Raw genomic sequence first — 19321 nt, 5'->3', positions numbered from 1 at the left:
GAATGTCAGGACTTTGTGTCCTGTTTATTTCATGAGAGGCCACATCAAATCTCAGCTAAAAGGAGAAAGGGGAGAGCTTATTTTGAGAGGGGACAATATTATGGTATCTTAGGGCAAAGAAAAAAGACATGAGCAAGATCAGCGCAGTTCTATGACATCTGAACCTTCCACAAATCTTAATTAAAAGCAATAGGTTCATGTCATCAGAAGAGGAGAATATCCCAGTGCCTACATTAGTCCTGGGGTGAAGTTTAGCTCACATGAATTGGTAGCAAACGCTGCCCCCCTGCAAATCACTGTTGTGTGCAAGGGGTTGGTTGCAAATGCACTTGCAAGGGAGTGGCTGCAGGAAGCAGAGCAGCCACCCTGGAGCCTGAACTCGGCCTCCAGTGGGTGCCCCTCACCATCACCACTTAGAGAGCTCCAGGGCCCTTCCCAACTCATTCCTCTGCAGCAATTTTTCACTTGGATCAAGGCCAGTATATCATCAAGAGAACAGAGAAGCAGCAAACTGAAATGTGGCCACCCAAAGGTGTGGGCAGAGAAAGGGAATGGGGAGATCATTCCAGCTTGGAATGGTGGCCCTCTAGGACTGCCAGAACCAGCTTTCAAGAAGACATATGGAGGCAGAATTTCCTAGTCAAAGCATTATTAACAATCCCTGTTGTTTCACAGTTTATCTTCTTCAGAGCCTGGAACCAAAACATTTCCCATTTCTTTGCTGGATGCTGTCCTGCCATTGCTTTGACTGCCCTGCTTCCTTGCAGCTTGTGTATCCAGAAACAAATGTTGGTCTCTGTGGACCTCCTGCTAGAGGTTTTAACAAATATTTATTAAAGGTCTGAAAACAGTATGCTGAATTGTACTGTTAAATCTAGCTCTGTAGCTGTGAAGGTGTGGCTTTTTTACAGATAGAAATGTGGTATTTGTCCTACTCCCATTGATTTTGTTACAAACCTTTGCTTTATGCTGTTGCAAGTCCCATTGGAAGATAACTGTGACTGTTTCTGAGCAAAGAATTGGGGGAATTTGAAGGGTTGGAGAAAAAGACAGGCTTCCAGGCATCCAGCCTGTCCATCAGTCCACTGCTCATAGCAAACAAGTTTTGAAACAAACTTTCCAGAGCATCAGTTTCTCTCACTATCTGTAGAAGTCCATATCCTTTTTTTTTTTTTTTTTTTTTTTTTTTGCTTAAGCTTAATTATTCCTTTGCTCTTTCTGCAGATCCTAGAAGAAAGTATCATGTAAGGCTGCTGGCATACAACAGTATGGAAGAAGGTTATCAGGCTGACCAAACAGTCAGCACTCCAGGATGTGTCTGTAAGTGTTGTAGAGGCATGAAGAATTTATTGAGAGCTGAGGTGTTTCAGGGTCCCAGCAGCTCTGTGTTTTTAACTTTTAAACAATCAATTAATTCTGTGTAAAACTGAGAACAAAAAGGATCATATCAGTGACAAATACTGCAACTGAGACAGAGTCCTGTGTTCATGAAGCACAGTTGAAGAAAGAAGACAGCCCAAGCACATTTCATTCCCTTGCTGAACTATCTGCATCATCTAACATGATGTATCTGTATCTTATGAGAGATTTATCTCTTTCTCTTGTCTCTGCTGATAGTTTTGACTTAATGTTTGAATAAATGAGTAGGATTGCAGAAATAATACTGGACATGTATTGGGTGAGGAGGGATCTCTAACAGCCTTAACCAGATTCCTGGGTTTGAATACCAGGTAGTGCTGGGTTAGGGGAGATTTGTATCTAAACTGTGGGCTCAGACCTCTCCTGTGACCAGCATCTGTACCCAGTGCAGTCATTAACTCCTGCTCCTGTTTTGTTTTAACAGCTGTCCGTGACCGCATGGTGCCGCCGCCGCCGCCCCCTCACCACCTGTATGCCAAAGCCAACACCTCCTCATCCATCTTCCTGCACTGGGGCAAGCCTGCCTTCACCTCTGCCCAGCTCATCAACTACACTGTGCGCTGCAACCCCGTGGGGCTGCAGAACGCCTCCCTGGTGCTCTACCTGCAGACGTGAGTGCACCTTGGACTCCTGCATTGCCAGTTCCACATCCTTCCCACTCACTTCCTACTCTTCCTGCTCTCTTTTCATTTCCTTTCACTAGCAACGACTTTTATTTCCCTCAGAGGACTCTGTGTTTTGCCCATTGGCTGCTAGTTAAGTTTCTTGGGTTAAGATATACTCATAGAACAGCTTCATTCTCTACTGGCCATCCTTGTGTTGGGTCATCAGGTTAGCTCTTTGTTTAATGTCTTTTTAGCTGTCTAGGTTGAATTTAATTCTAAGCTCCTCTTCAACTATACAAAAGACCGCACCTATTTTAGAGGAAGCTTGTCTGGGCAAAGATAGGTCTTAGTCCTATCTTTTTGTGTCTAATTTTAAGACTGAAAATGAGAATTTTTGAGGGGTTGAGGATTTCATTGTGGGAATGCCATGTTCCTGAGTGTGTGGCACCCTGCCAGGGCAAAGCTGAGCAGGATTGCTTGCTCTGCAGAGAAGCAATGTGTGAGGCACAGAATGGCTGAGCAGAGAAGGGAGCCTTGGGTTGCTGTTCAGGTGCTGTGGGAGCAGAACACTGCTCTGTGCTGGGGGCCGTGGGGCTGCTGAGGGAATCCATGTGTGTAGCTCCCTCAGAACTTCAGTTTACCCAAGCCTCTAAATAAGAAAAATGCTGTCTTAAAGGATAAATAGTTTCCATCCTTATATTCATGGTTTTCTCTTCCAAGAACACATCTGCTGCTGTATAACTCCCGGCTTAATGATTAGACACAGTATAATCACCATGTAAAGTTCTTAGTGTGCCATGTGGAGCATAGCAATGAGTGCTGCTTTTTGTGATTGGATGAGGCTATTGCAAGTACTGGTTACTGCCCCTGCAGTACAGAAGATGAAAATACTAAATGAGATTTAATAAAGCAATATCTGTAGAGTAAGACCATTTTAAATTGAGATTTAATCTTGACGGGGTATTATCATCCAGAATTAACCCTGGCATATATGAAAGATTTCCCTCTGCCCCAGAATCAAAGTAAAGTGAAATGTCTACAACTGACTCGAATTGTAAACTGCAGTATTATAATTAATAGAATCAATTCTGCAATTAATATATTACTAAATACTGCTACCAGATCAGTAAGGAGCATTCATACTCATCCCCTAAACATGAGGTGTGGAGGCCATAAGTGGAAAGGATGTTGCCTGCATAGCCTCTGTGTGTGAGCTGGGAAGCAGATCCACGTCCCTTGTCAGCTGTGACACTGGTTGCAGTTTGTAACTCCAGCTTGAAGCACAGTGTCCTAGGGGCAGGGGTGGAAAGAGCTGAGGTTGGGATGCCTGCTGGTGATCCAGCCAATAATACTCTTTGTGCATCAGCTGTTCAAACAACATTTATAAAAAGTTGAGCTCACATCAATTGACAGCAGATGCAGCATCCTCGTGAGAGCTCCAGGGCTGGTGCAATTTCATTTCCAGATAGGATGTGCCACATGTCTGGACTTGGACTGGTTTGTCCTGTGTGGAACTGACATGGGAATCTACTCATGTGACTGAGACATTTGATTGGGGACCTTTAAGTGAACTGCTGCTGTTTAATGCATTTTATTCCTTCATCTGTCCAGGTCAGAGACTCACATGTTAGTTCAAGGTCTTGAGCCAAAAACCATGTATGAATTTGCAGTTCGACTGCATGTGGACCAGCTCTCCAGTCCTTGGAGTCCTGTAGTCTATCACACTACCCTCCCTGAAGGTAAGGAACCAGGAGAGGGCCCCTGTGGTCCTAAAATAACATTTTGTAAAACAAATGGCCTGAAAAAGTGCTTATTAATTTTAGACTGTGTTTAGGAGAGGGCATTCCTTTCCTCTGAGACACAGATAGTGCTCTTCTTGGTGAGACTTAGAAAAATGCTAGCAGGGAAATCCCTGCCTTGGAACTGTAAAATTATTTTTCAAAATCCATCCTAAACTAGCATTGATTTTTGTATAAAGTGTGATGCTTTCAGTACTAGCAGTAACTGACTAGAAATAACTTGAATAAAAACCTTAAATAATGTATATATTAAAGAGGTGTGGCTGATTCATTTATGAAATCTACTGCCTTAGCTGCTGGTTTGATTTACTGTCAGCCTGGTAGGGGAAAATCCACACCTGCAGTTCCATGTTCTCACCAAAACAGTGTTTGGGAAGTACTTGTTCACAGGATAATGAAGTGGGAGGTTGTCAGTAGCTGTTTATTTCTGGAGATGAGGGAAAAATAAAAAGCTTGCTTTTCCAGAATCTAAGCTATTGTGTGGCTCAGAGGTAACAGGAGAGTGTCTCTGAGGAGCTGCATGTGGTGGTTTCAATGTGGTGTCTGGGATGTAGCAGTAGCCATTAGGACTGCACATCAGTTCCTTTCTGAGCAATTTAATTGCATGTAAATTGGGTTAGCCTAATAGCATTGTGTTACTGTTCTCACAGCACCATCTGGCCCTCCAGTAGGAGTGAAGGTGACTTTGATAGAGGATAATACTGCTTTGGTTTCCTGGAAGCCACCTGATGGTCCTGAAACAGTTGTCACACGGTACACTATCCTCTATGCATCCAGGAAGGCCTGGATTGCTGGGGAATGGCAAGTGTTGCACAGAGAAGGTAAACTAAAATCATCAACCTATGAACTGTATAAACACTGATGCTGCTTATGAGATGCTTTGTTACTTTCAGCAACCTTGGACTACACTACTACTATGAATTATGAAATAAATCCATATAAATGTTCACATGAAAGTTCCAAATAGTTTAGAATTATTACCATGGGAAGAGGTATTAAAAAACAAGTTCATATGCAGAAGGTGAGAGGAGAAGGGGCTCTCTGTGTTACTGTGTGTGCATGTAAACCAAAATGTCTTGTAAATCCAATTACATCCATCTTAGTTTTGTTGTAACCAGGATTGTGATGGTTTCATTTTGTAAATGCACTTTCAAATCTGAAGTCTCTGAGATGTTTAACTGTGGCTGTGTGGGTTTATAGTTTCTGTCGATCACTGCCAATCCAGTTAGCTCAGTTTACTTAATGAACTTTCTCCTTCTCCCAGTAAATCACTCTGCAAATTCAATTTAACTCTCTGGCTCTATTCTACTGCTGAGCCCCAGCTAATCTCACAGTACCTTGGGTATGCTGATGTGAACTGCAGTCACATCTCTATGATTAAGTGTAGTCATAGTATAAATTTTTGTAGGCACTTTTCTAAATAATACTGGGATTTGAAGAGCGGAATCAAGAACAGATTTCTACTGTAGCCAGAAAAAAAGTACAAGGCATTTATTGTTCTGTTGATAGTCAAAATAGACAGAGGTAGTTCAGAATAGATAATGTTCTAATAATGTCTTAAACCAGAGAGGAAAGCTCAGTGTTACACAGTAAAGTCATGTGCTTGGGTAGCCTGTTTAAGAGCATTGCCCTGGAAGAGTTACTGTTTTGTTGTTCTGTTGTGTTACCTGGCTGGAAGCTTTGCTGTCAGCAGAGAGTGAGGCTGTAAATTTTCTGTGGAGATAATTCTAAAAACTTAATGAGTATGCTCTCACAGAGGATAATTCATTTCACCATCATGGAGAGTGAGCTGTTCTAGTTCAGAGCTGTTGTTTTTCATGCTGCTCCTGAAGAGAGGGCAAAGGACCAACAGCCCCTCTGAAAGGTGGCAGTGCCACTTTGTGTGCTGCAGCACAATGGAGTTTGTCAGGCTGGCCTCAAAGAGAATGGGCAGCTGTGAAGAGTATCAGGAAAAGGACTATTAAACTAAATTTGTGAGAAATAACTAGTCTGAAATATCAATCAGGTCTAACTACAGGGGAAGATTGAGCCCATGGGTTTTCACTATTAAAATTGTTCAGTAAAACAGTAATTTAAATAAAGTTGTCCAACTAAATTGTTGGAAGAAACAGTGATATTGTTATATTAAAGGACAAATTTACTGTTATTTTTTACTCAGTGAAAACCCCAGCAGATTTAAATTCACAGAGGGCTTATACTTGAAGACTAAATCTTGTCATTCTGTTGATGATACACTGTATTTGCTGCATGCAGCAAAGTGGCTGAATTGCTTTCAGATGCATTGTTCATCTCAGTCATGCCTGTGAAACTGAGCAGCATCTCTGATAGTATTTCACCAGAGATTTCGATGGCAGCATGGCAATAACAGTAAACATTTTCATGTGTTCCCATACTGAAAGTGTTGGAGGGAATGAGCAAATGGAGAGCTATAAATCTCAGTGTATTACTGTGTCCATCAATGTTAGAGCCACAAATTTTGCATTTTGACAGATATATTGGGGTTTGAGGCATGGTGTGGAATTCAGGCATCTTGACACACTAGGACAATCTGTTATGGTCTTAGTAAAGTATAGATGAAAAAGTCTGTGAAAGGAAATTAGTATGTACAGATAAAATTGAGAACATACCCTGATCAGTCCTGTGACAGTCCTTCCATAGGTAATTTGAGATAGAAGCACGGTTTGGGTTTTTTAATGCATTTGTTCTGATTAGATCAGTTAACCTTATGCAATAAATAGCATTGTTTTGTCTTGATGCTAAACTTGTTCTGCAGAAGATTTGTGAAATCTTGACTCCATTTCATTCTCATACCTCCAGAGAAATCCCCTCAAAAAAAAAAAAAGATTAAAAAACCACCAAACCAACCCTGCCACTTATAAAATTCCTAGCACGGGCTTTAGTTTATGCAGAAAATTTTCTCCCAATCCACCCCCTAATTAGGGGGTGTTAGGCCTGGCAAAACCAGAAAATATAACTGCATTTTGGTGCTGATTGATGATGTGAGTTATGTTCCAGCCACCTCCCCCTTCTTCCCTAGCTCTCTTCAAGTGGATCAGAAGTTACAGCCCTTGCACACTTGGTGTGCAGTAAATCAGTACCAAGTGCTCCCTTGCTTTAGCAATGCAGCAGATTGGAAAGGAGCTGGTGGCAAGGAGCCTGTGATATTGAAATGTGACCTCTCACCCTTGCTGGTGCTAAATATTACAGCTCCTTTGGTTACAGATACCTCACATTTTACTTCAAATGCTTTCAGCTAATGGGTTTTTTTCATGGAAGAACTGAAACAGCTTTTGAAGTAGCTTCCTTTTTGCCAAATGTATAATTTTTTCTGTCAACAAAACAACCTTATATTTTATAGGCTCTCATGATACTATAAATTTTGACTTCTCAAACTGATTTAAAAAGTTAAAATTTTGACTTCAGTCTGAGAAAGTAAATGAAATATATGAAAGCAAAGAGATAGATTTACTGCTGTAACTGCCACTGTAGGGAAATAAAAGCAGCATATTTCTGTGGTAGCAAGAAACACAGGCATTTTAGAAATGAATTGGAATTCTGAGCAGTAGTTGCAGTCCCTGGGCAGGCAAAGCTCTCATTGACTTTGATAGGAGTTTTGCCTGTCTAAGGACAATGCTAGTGAATCCTATTTATGTTTCTTAATCTTTTTTCCTGCCTTCAGGGACTTTAAGAAATGAATCCCTAGCATACAAAAAAGACATTTTCTGTAATATTCTTAGTAGCACAGCTTAGATGCACAGTAATCAAGGAAGCCTACACAGGTCTAAATAGGGCTTAATTTTATTTTAAAATCATGGTTGGTATAAGGTACTCTTGCAGAGCTTCCTGTTCATTTAACTAGACCTGAAATTCGATAAACTGAACCTGGATTCTTTTGTTATGTCAATTTTCATTCACATTCATGGTACAGTAAGTGGAGAGAGGCACATGTGTTCTATGTGAGAGAGGTTTAATGTTCTGGTTTCTCTGCCTGAGAGTCTGGTTAATGCTGGATGCATCTCCTTGCAGGTGTGATCACAGCATAAAGGCTGTCACACTGAAATGCAGCTGTGCTAGACTTAGGGTTGGTGTGCTGTGTGCCATAGCCAATACTTGAATCTTGGTTTGGAACTATACTGGCACTTCACAGTGTCCTATGTTCAAATAGAATGGAGAGAAAGGACACCAGGGATGAGAAGGCAAATCCAGTGTTCATTCTGTAGCTTGTAATGTGCAGGGTAGAACGTATCAAAGTGATCACAATCCTCAAGCAAGATTTAGAGGTGCTACTGGGAAAAAAGTGTAGGTCCCAATGTCTAAATCTGAGTCTTTCCCCAAAATTTTGTCAATCTGGAACTGTTTATTGTATCTTTTCCTAGGAGCAATGACCATGGCTTTGCTGGAAAACCTTGTAGCAGGAAACATCTACTTGGTTAAAATAGCAGCCTCCAATGAAGTGGGAGAGGGACCCTTCTCAAATGCAGTGGAATTTGCTGTCCTGCCAAAGGAGACATCAGAGTCTAACCAGAGACCCAAACGTTTGGATTCTGGAGATTCCACAGGTCAGGAGCAGTGTTTTGATTACTCTGTCACAAGTACTGGGGAGAAAAGATCCCTGTTTGTTTTAGCTGTAGCCACTTTCTGGGTAAACCATTCTGGTTTATGTGAGGCAGTCCTAACAGTGTAGCATTTTCTTCTTCTAAATGAAACAATTTTGGAATTTTCCTCTCAGTTCAACTCAGAGCTGATCTAATTCTCTTGCTCAGGAATGGAAAGTTTGCCTTTCAAATGAGAATACATAACTTGAATTTTTCAATTTTACATCAGTAACTTTGCAGCCAGTCTTCTAAGGCATTTCCTTTTAGTCCTTTATCTGTACCAGTAGCATTGGGTCTGTCCTCTTCCTCCCCTCCCAGGACTGCACTGACCAGAGACTCCTCTGGTCTACAAGTTTTACTTTCAAAAGTATAAAAATGTATGACAGAGAAGGCCTGGAAATCTCATTCGAAGGAAGCATTTGTCTCTGTGGTTGTAACTGTAACCCTATTAATTTCCTGACAGGGAGCAGGGGTTAGTTAACTCTTCTTCTTTACTGAGCCTTTCTGTGTTCCTTTTTGATACAGCTTATTCTGACTATTACCATCTGGACCAGAAATCAATGACTGGCATTGTTGTTGGGGTTTGCATAGCCTTGACCTGCATCCTTATCTGCATCCTGATCTTAATTTATCGCAGTAAAGCCAGGTATGTTTTTGTCCTCAAAGACTGAGCTCTTTTTCATTGCACTCACTCTTGGACATGCCTTCTCTTCCAAGAGTTCTCTGAAGTACTCTGTCTCTTCACCTGTTTCTACCAGTGTTGGAAACAAAGCACTTTGTTGGCCCTTCCTACTCTACCTGAGCCCCTTCTCCAATGAAAAGGAGGAAGAACCCACAGAGTGCTGGTGCTTTGACACCTCAGTATGAGGCCTGTTTGCAGCTGAGCCCCCAGTTTGGGTCAGATAATGCTGCTGTTTGTTCATCCTCTGCTCCTCCTGCTGAGCCCTCCAGCCTGCCCACACCTGGCTGGCAAGGCTTTAACCCCCCCGGTGCTGCTGGACAGGAGGAACTCTGACATAAAGGAGTTCCATGATGCAGATTTTAAAGCAGATCCATGATGCAGTTTCTTTGCAGTGGTGGAAGCCACCATCTATGTCTGTCATCAGCTGCTAAAGGGTATGAACTGGCCCAGTGAGTCTACCCAAAACGTTGTGATCAGAACAAATATAAGTCACTTGAAATAATAAAATTTAAAAACTCAAGTGTTTTCCAGTAACAAGGGCTTTTTAGCTTACATGCAGGAAAAAGTATGGATTGAGAGACAGCTCTGTGTAGTATGGTAGAAAGGTCTTAATGTCATTAGTGGTTACTTCCTCCAAGTAATATTACTAATCATGACAATTCCTGTCTGCACATAAGCTTGTAGCCTACTGTGTATGATTAACTGGAAGCAGATGTTATTTTTATCACAAGCAATAACATTTAAATTCCATGTGAGTTAGGAGTATCATGTAACAAAACGTAAATGCCAAGAATATACCAGGATTACTTGATTAATAATAGCTTTGAAGTTTATCCTTGATTTTTTTTTAATTGTATTCCTGTGGGTCAATTTTATTCCTCCTTAACATTGTGTAGGAAAGCATCTGCTCCTAAGGCTGTGCAGCGGAGCACTGACCAGCTGTCACATACCAGCATCTCATTAGCCAGTCCTAATGAGGGGGAGAAGAATATTGAAGGAATTGCAGAGAACGAAGAATCCTTATTGCCAATGATAGTGGGAAACAGCTTCATTGATGCCAAGGTACTGTGAGTTTTGCTAACTCCCAGGTCAGAAATCTATCTTTAGAATTCATTGTTAAAATGTCAGAGCCCTTATCAAAAGTAAAATATATATCCTGTGAACCTCGGGGGGCTGTTTTATTAATGGGACAAGCACAAAGTTGGCAATCCAGGCTCAAATTTTCAAGACTTATCTGCTAGTTCAGCTGGAGATCTGGTTGAGTACACTTGTCTTCAACTGTGCCTGCAGATTGCAGAGTTTGGCCCTGGCACAGCATCAAAGGATGAAGGCTCCACAGACTGCTCTGTGGCCTCTGCTGGTCCCAGGAGAAAAGTGAGAGAGTTCCTGTCAGCACCTGGCTCAGTCAGTGCCTGTGCACAGTCAATCAGCTATGGCACTAAGCAGGTGCTTAGAAAAGTATTATTTTTCCCTATATTTACTGGTAAGACAATGTTGCAGTTTATAAACTCATACTCAGTCACATTATAAATCATGTGGATAAATTTCTGGATGGCAGAAAGTACCAGTGGATGTGCGGAACCTTCAGTCCAGGAGTGCAGTGTGGCACCACCACAGTGGCCTTCCTTCCACATGTACTGTGCTCTGTTCTGGTCACACTGCAAACTGGAGTGCAGCTGCTCCCTGAGGAGGTGTGTGAGAGCTGAGACATGGAAATGGACCCAGCAGAGGCACAGACACTGCCTAGGAATGGTCTCATTCTTGAAGTAGAGCAAGAGCAGGAGCTGGAATATTTTGCTGTGTGCCTGCAGTCCTGCAGCTTTGGGTCTGGACAGAAAGCTTGCCAGATTTAGTGGGTCTGCTCTTGACTTGTCTTGAGCAGAGGTGAACCAGATCACAAAAATGTGACTCACTACTGAGGCTGCATTTGGCTTCATTTTCAGCATGGAACCAATAGGTAGGAAAAGGAAAATATTTTCAAGTCTCTTAGAAATTTACTTCACTAAAAGAAATGCATTTTTCTCTGTTGTAGGGAGGATCTGATCTGATTATTAACAGCTATGGGCCTGTCACAAAGACTAATGGCAAGAAAAGGTGGTTGTTCTTCCAAGATGCTAAGAAGGCAAAGACTGAAGAGGTAATTGCTTTAATGGGCAGAGATGCACAATCTTTACTGTAATACCCTCTTTGCAAAGGAAGATACATAGTTTTCTGTTCATGGAAAAACATATTTAGTGGTCTTAGTATTAATTGGATAGTTTCAGTTGTGTAAGGTTGATGATGTTCTATCTCACCATACTAAAGTCTGACAGAAATTCAATTTTCTGACAGATATTGTTGTCAGCACACTGTGACTCTTTACAGTAGGCAGACACTGTAACTCTACTGTTAACTGATGGCTTACTTGCCTTTGCCTTTGTATCTGTAAGCAGAAAGATTTCTGTGTACTTTGCATTGCATGAACTACTTCTGCAGAGACTCTGTATAAATACAAACACAAATTAAATATGTATTTACAAACAAAAGTAATATTAAAGTAGAAAGAATCCTTTCCTACTCTGGCAGCTAAAATTTTTTTTGGCTGAAGAGAAACAAAGAAGGGAAACTAGGTGATATACCCAAACTACTGAGAAAATTGAGAACCTGAATAGAACTGTCTGGCTTCTGAAATTGTTGGTCTGGACATAATTGTTATTTGGCTGAGAAAAAAGAGCAGTTTAAAACTGAAGTGTTAAACCAAATCTGGAACACTGCTATGCAAATTCATACCTATGGAGCATATAACCATTCTTCATTGCATTTTAACTTGTATTGTGCTCCTGTGTGTTTAAAAATTAGAAAGTCTTGATATCCATGTTGTAAAATTGTATTGAAAAATATTTCTACAAACAGCTGTTTATTTCTGATGCCTCTATATAAAAAATATTTGCTATTGCCTAAGGAGTAATGCTTAAAGAATATGCATGAGGGGATGGGAGGGAGCTCTACCAAGTGTGTTTTTAAAATACTCTTCACATCTCTCCAGTGAAATAATTTTTTATTAGCCATGCTTATCTAGAAGGATTATTTCATCTACTGTGGAAAGAAAAGTATGAGCAAGACTTGAGATTGATTATTTTTAAACTGCTCTAGGAAAGCCCTGAGAGAAGCATTCTGGTTGAATAGGAGCCAGGAAATGCAGTAAAAAATCCCAGTTATGGCTCATCTTTTCTGAGGCTCTTTTCTCTGTGCTCCTGTGCAGCCGCAGCGGAGGTTCGTGTGTCTGTACCAGCCGCGCCCGGCCGTGCTGCTGGCCCGGGCCGGCTCCCTCGGCTGCCCGGGCCCTCAGCCGAGCTTCCCGGGGCCCTTCGGCGCGGCGGCCGACACGGAGCACTCGGCCAACAGCGAGGGCAGCCACGAGACCGGCGACTCCGGCAGGTTCTCGCACGAGTCCAATGACGAGATTCACCTCTCCCCGGTGCCCGGTGGCACACGCACCCCCCCGGGCAGCAGCCCTCTGGCCAGCCGGGACTCGGCCGCGGGGAGCCCTCAGGGCAGCAGAGCCCCCCGGCCTGGGCAGGGCCTCCCCGCCGGGCCCGACTGAGCCCGCGGCCGCAGCTGTGTCTGTTCGAAGGACAATGAACAGGGAGCCAAAGGTGCGCTGTGGAAAGCCTGGCTGACCTAGCAGGTGATCCGTAGCTCTGTTGAATGTTGGGGTTTTTGTTATATATTTTTTTTTCCTATGTTTTGGTTTGTTTTTTTTAAAGCTCACTCATTTTGAATGTTCGGTGGTCAAAAAACGTGAAAGGAGTGAAGATTTCTGCCGAAGGTTAAAAAATGTGTCACTGGAGCAAAGGGAAGGCTGTTGGCCCTTTTGCTGACTATCTACCTCAGTTTGCCGAGAGGTGAACTCTGAATGACGACTGCTTTACCTCATTTGTGTTCTAGTTGGTCTCAGCTATGGAACTGATGATACTTCCTAGTAGTGTTGTTTTATTTTGGGGGTTTTTGTTTTCATTTCCCCACCCCAAGTGGTGTGTAGAGAGAGAGAGAGTGTGTGTGTGTGTATGTGTGTGATTGTACTCAGTGATCAGGGAGTTGTATAGGTTGGTGGACAAGATTGTTTAGCTGAAGCTCTGTCTTTAAAAAGAAGGAAACCTCAGAGTATAAAATGTTATGATTTCATGTGGTTGACACAGAGTATGTTAAAAACTGGGAGAACTGGGACTTCCACATGAAATCTTTTGTACCTCTTGATTTCTTAGACCCTCAGTAAACCTAGGACAGTGCCTTTCCTCAGAACCCTGTGCCAGCAGCTGCTGACAGCATATATGCTGTATCCCTGGGGCTCTGGGACATGCTGGATTCCCCAGTGTGACAAATACTGCCCCTGTATTCACAGTTAAGGCTAAAAATAATAGCAAAATGAAGAAGTACTCAGCATTTTCAAACAGCTTGGCTTTGCCTGAGAGTTATGGAATAGATAACAACACTGAGTATTCCAATATCACGGTACTTCTTAGCAGTGGTGCCTTGCATTATATATTATGAAATTACTGATTTGCCTTATTCCTTTTTAGCATTCATAAAGTTCCTTTGGAGTACAGAAAGATGCCTTAAATGCTTCTTAGATATTTTAAATAAGCTGTAACATGAGTTATAGTTCATTTTCACCCATCTTTGAGTGCTGATAAGCAGCGCTAGCATTGTAGTATGTCTCAGAACTGTTGTTAGGATGCAAACCTGCTCCTTGCCTTCACCTAGTGTGCTATTAGCCAGGAATTTTAGCTCAGGGAGTGACTTTACCTACATGCCAATCTAAAACTCTGATTAGGCTACCATGAGAAATAAAAAAGCCAGAGCTTTAGTTGAAGAGTCTGTTGAAAGAGGTGAGTACTGCTACTGCCTCGAACCCATGCAATTCCTGTTTTATACTACCTCCTTTAAAAATGATTCTAGTGTTTTTTTGGATTTTGTTGTTGTTGTTTTTTCCTGTACTCAGGGAACAGTTTGTTACTTTTAAGCTGCCTCACGGAAACGTGAAGCAAACTGACAGGGTATCATTTTGTGTTTTAATAGGAGAGAGCGAGAGATGGGGGGAGGCTGGAATCATCCAATGTTATAAACTTGCCTGTATCTATATCCAGTCCTCTTCTCACTCCTCCTCTTTCCCTATTCTACTTTAAAAAAAAGTAAGAAAGAAAGGAAAAAAAAAAAAAATTAGGCATATGTTTTTACTTTAAAAAATTGTTTAAAATATAATGTTGTGAGAAATCAACCATCGGAACTCCTGGCTCTATTTAAATCTGTCAGAACTCCCACTGACGTTACTGGGGCTGAGATGTCACCTCCAGGTGTGCCAGGCTGATGTCACCTCCTGTGTTGCTCCTCAGTATCAGTAGGTGGTCAGAAGTTGTGGTAAGCCCTACTCTCATGGTTGGATTGTGCTGAGGGATTGGGCTCTGGTTCCTGGAGTTCTTTCCCCTGGAGCTGTTGCCAGTCCTGAAGCACACAGTACACACTCACCAGTGGCCATTCAAATGCTTGAAGAATGGTCTTGTACCAAAGACTTTTCTGTGGAGGAGAAGGAAGCCACATATTATCCAAAAGGAAATGAACTAGTTAAAAAGCTATAGGTTTGAAGAGCTGAATACATTTTATTGTATGAGTAGTTACTAACAAAAACCAATAGGACTTCTTGATTGTAGTAGCCGATTGCATAGGTGAGTTGTATTCAACAATTTTAACTACCTTGTTGTTACAAGAGCCTTTAAAGAAAGTTAAAATGCCAGCAGATATCTCCAAAGAATTCCAAGTGTAATTTTTTTCTCCAGCTTGTAGTTGATGAACAGTACAGTATTAAGAAAAATATTTTTAAACAGTTTTTTTACTACTTGCTGAAGAAAAAGAAAACTTTTCACCAAAGATTTATTTTCGGTCTTGTCAGGCAGAATGTGTAGTGTACAGCAGAGTACTGTTTTTAGTTAGGTAGAGTGTGAATTAATCAAAACTAGAGTAAGAATGTGTAACTGTAGCATGAAGTTTCACACTTCATCTTTCAGAGTAGCCTCTTGTGTTAGTTGCATTCAGAAAGAGCTGATATGCAGATGGTAACTGCTTCTCCAAAGACTTGTTTGCTGTAAGTACTGGCAGTGGGGTATAATGGAATGATCCTCGTTACAGGTAAATACTATAAATCCCAAACTCTTCCTTCCAAAGACTCATTCTGTAGTTTAACCTATGGATAATCTGAGAGAAACAGGCTTCAAATAAAATCTGCCAATCTGATACAGATGCTTGAAGTTCAATAGCCAAAGAGTTGAAAATACTCAGTGTATTAGAGAGCAGCACATCCAGAGCTGGATTCATCACTTAATGTTTTATCAAGGTACTTCTTATCAGCAAATAAATAAAACCAAAGATATTTAAGGTTACCTCAGCGTATAGGAAAGCTTAGTTAGGCATTAATTATTCTGTCTTTTTCTTTATTTTTATGTTAACCAAATATAAAACATTTCTCCAGAACCCAGTCTACATTCATGTGCTTCCCTTTGGCACAGTCATGATTTCTACAGAACAAAAATCCTTTCCTTGAAATCCATGGCCTAGTACTAATATATCACAAGATTTTGTGAGAGAAAAATTGTCTTATGATTGAAAACACCAATAAGGTAAGCAAAGGAATATCCAGAAAAATTGTAGAAATTTATAATGTCTCTGTTGAATTTAATAGCAGAATCAGTCCTTCATAATTGTAACAGTGCAAAATTTAAAAAGTTTAAATGCTTCATAGCCTTGAAGGCAATGCATGTAATTATAAATATGATCTTACAGATGATAATTTTTTTCAAAATCTATACCCATGGCTGTCTAAGGGAATGAATTTTCCCCTTTGTTCATTCCATTTGCCTAGAAAGAGCTGGCAGAACACAGCAGGCAGACTGGTTTCAGGATTTCCAGGTTTTTCTTCTAGGTTATGTCTGTAGAAACTGGGTCCTGGAGAAAAAAAATATAATTTCTTAATTATGAATTTTGCTAAATATGTTCTGGAAGATGAACATAAATGTGGAATTTAGTGTTACACTATGTGAATTGATTTTGTTTAAGTGTTGTAAGAACTAAGGGGCCATGGCAGGTGCGATGAGTGTATGTGCAACCCTTGCGTTTAAAAAAAAAAGCAAAAATGTTACTGTTGATGTGACTTGAAAAGCATCAAAACTTACAGAGAGAATCTGAAAACTGACTTACCATGGTGACAGTGTTTGTAAGAGAGAGAATCTGCCCATCAGTGCCACAGCAAGGCCTGGAGTCAAAACTAAATGCTGAGTCTGCCCCCAGCTATACTTGTGCGCTTCCTTCATGTTTAACAAACACAAAGCTCGGCCATCTCTCAGGAGCCAGCAGGGCTGGGGACGTGTGGGCTGTGCAGGACAGGGCACAGCACTTGGTTACTTGTTAATGGCTCTGCTATTGTAAGAGAAACCTGACAAATCTACATATCACTTTCAGTAATTTCCTATAGTGGCTCTCCATTTTTTGGATAACTGATGAGATTTTTAACAGGAAAGAGTATCAAGAGATTGCTTTGCCTGTTTTTAATTATTCTTATAGTTCATTCCTTCTCTGGGTTTAATCCCAAGCTTTTGATATGAGCTTCATCTTGTTTGTCTTACTCAAATCAGGGTCCTCGTCCTGTTTCTTTTTAAGCCAATGGGAGAATTAATTTGTATTTCAGTTTACATAGTCTGGACAAACAAAATAAGCTTCTGTTTGTTTTTTAAATTTTCACAGTACTATTATTTTAAAAGACAGAAGTCTTAGAGAACTCTCCATGAATCTGGTATTAGCCTGTAGTAAACACTGAATATTTCAAATCAGTTTACCTCTTTTTCATTGCAAATCAAGTCACCTTGAATGACTTCTCATTTGCTGCAGCCTGGGTGTACACAAGCAGAGCTACTGCTGGCTCTCAGTAAAATGTTACTCTGAGCAAACTCTGACCTTTTGTTCATTTTCTGAATTTTTGCTCATTTAATGAAGTTCATGCAGGGAAAATTCCATCTCCTAACATGGGGACCATTGGTAGGTTTTGCAGGGCACTCCATGTTTAGCCCAAAATCCCATTCATGGCAACCAGAGAGAGCTGCCCAGGTGTAATGCTGGTGGTATTTCACAGAAATCAATTAACTGACATTATTCCCATAAAATTGAAAGCAGAATTACACTTAGTAATTGGCTAAAGTGGTAGTTTTTAGCTTGAGCAATTGTTACACCCTTGCTAGCTGCTGCAGCTCTGCTAATGGCAGGCAACCTCTAGAGCAGAGGGATTCCTGTCTGCAGGGAATACTGAGCACCTTCCTACAATAACACTGTGTAGCATTTTGGTACATGTGTTTCAGAAACCACAGTTCTTCAATACAAGTCCAGATCACTTTTGTTGACAGAGAAAAGAACACAAAATCAGCTTGGCTAAAATGTAAGTTCATTTCTTTGAAATTCCTCTAGATTTATGCTGAGCCCACTCCTGACTGACTCAAAAGGGATATAAAAACATGCTTAAGGCTTTGCTGTGTTGGGCCCTCTGGTTCCATAGGGCTCCTTCAAAAAAAAGAAGTTTTCAGCTTTTTGTGGTTGCATATACTCACATTGCATCTGCCTGGTGTGTTTTCAGTGAAGACTAACTGTATATGAAAAACTGATTTATACAAATGTTGCTTTTTGATTGTTTGGCTTCTTTTTTTTTTTTTTTAAGTTGTGAATGCCTTGCCAGTGTAGGAGCCAGGTGTGTATCTGACATTGTGGTGGTCTGGATCCTTTCACTCTGTGTGCCATTTTCTTCCAAGGGCAGCAATGGCTGACTGGCTAATGGAGGATGGAGCTGAATTGTATTAATTTTATATTTGTCTCAGGGGATCAGCTCCATGAATTCCATTGCGTGAGGGAAGCTAATGTTTGCCCTGATTTGAATGTAACTTTTTAATGTCTTTTAAAAACTATTTTGTTTAATAATGTGGATTTGTTTTTCTTTTTCTAGCATTCTAGTAAATGTTACCTAGTGTGTTGGTTCATTTTTCCCCTCCAGGGTTGTTTATATACTACCCCAAGGTCATGCCAAAAAATAATAGAAGTTTAAATGCCAAATGTTTATGAAACTGCTGTCTAAATACTGATTGATTGCACAGTTGAAATAAAAGTTTTCCTTAGTAAAGGTGTTACTTGATATTTTATTTTCAGTGTCTCTGAGGAGTGGCTCAAAACAAGGAAGATAAAAACTGCAGGCTGAGCAGATAGGGATATTGTTGGCACTTCAAGTCATAAAAAGAGGTAGACAGTAAACTGAACTTATAATTGAATTTCATAGAACTTGCCCAACCATGTATTCATTTATCACTTATGTACCTGGAATTGTTTCCCACCTAAATCTCTGTGTCCCACTGCTGAACACCCATGCAAGGTCTCTGTTCTGCTTTATTTTCATGGGGTGTGAAACACGTGGTTCTCAGTGCAGTTGCTCTCCAAAGCCTGGAAAGCTGCTGACAAAGCTGCACTGCTGAGTTTCCCCAGCACATTTCCACCTGTGGAGCCCCATGTTCAATGTATGACAACTGAAAATGCAGCTGCTGTTGGTCAGGAGGCAAACTGCTGCTCTTACAAAGGACTGCATGCTAGATGGAAATCAGTCCAGTTCAGTTAGTGAGGAAGTTGTGTTCTGGAGGGATTAAATGGTTTCTGTTCTGGCACGTTGATCACTGATTGCCTCCTGAGAGCAACAAGAACTTGGCTGGGCAGTTCAGAGCTGGATTTAGAGTAGTGGTGCCCATGCAAACTACTGGAAATGAAACCACAGAAATTACTGCTGTCATTTACAGGGTCTCTAGGCAGACTAAATCAAAACATCAGTGGAAGTGGAATCTTGCAGTACTTGGTAGGTTTGACTTCTGTTTTTGTCTATGTTGTTCCCTAAAAGATATGAATTCTTTACTGGCACTGGATACTTAATGGAGAAGGGAAGATATTCACAGGTATTTCAAAGTTTTGAAATCACAGTATTGGGAATTGAAGATTTGACATAAATGTCTGCTAACTTTTTTCCATGTCCAGGAAATGACTCTTTCTGAATACATTTACTTCTTACTCTGAGCATCTGTAAGAGCATGGGCCCTGTCACTTCTGGGTGCCCCCAAGAGAGAGCACACTGAACACCCCTGGCACTCAGAGCTGCTCTGCTTTGTCAGTGTCTCC

General features: G+C 41.0%; 1 protein-coding gene across 1 annotated transcript in view; it reads left to right on the top strand.

The window, feature by feature from the left end:
- Positions 1–12683, top strand: part of PRTG (protogenin) — a 74052-nt gene extending 61369 nt beyond the window's left edge. The window contains 9 exon segments of the mRNA XM_054642355.2: positions 1225–1320; positions 1844–2030; positions 3636–3763; positions 4474–4644; positions 8200–8382; positions 8944–9064; positions 9997–10162; positions 11133–11237; positions 12342–12683. Of these exon segments, the coding sequence (XP_054498330.2) occupies positions 1225–1320; positions 1844–2030; positions 3636–3763; positions 4474–4644; positions 8200–8382; positions 8944–9064; positions 9997–10162; positions 11133–11237; positions 12342–12683 (1499 nt within the window).
- Positions 12684–19321: the final 6638 nt, after the last annotated feature.

Source organism: Agelaius phoeniceus, chromosome 13 (assembly GCF_051311805.1).
Source record: "Agelaius phoeniceus isolate bAgePho1 chromosome 13, bAgePho1.hap1, whole genome shotgun sequence".
NCBI classification, from domain to species: domain Eukaryota; kingdom Metazoa; phylum Chordata; class Aves; order Passeriformes; family Icteridae; genus Agelaius; species Agelaius phoeniceus.
This window is presented reverse-complemented; position numbering and strand designations above follow the sequence as displayed.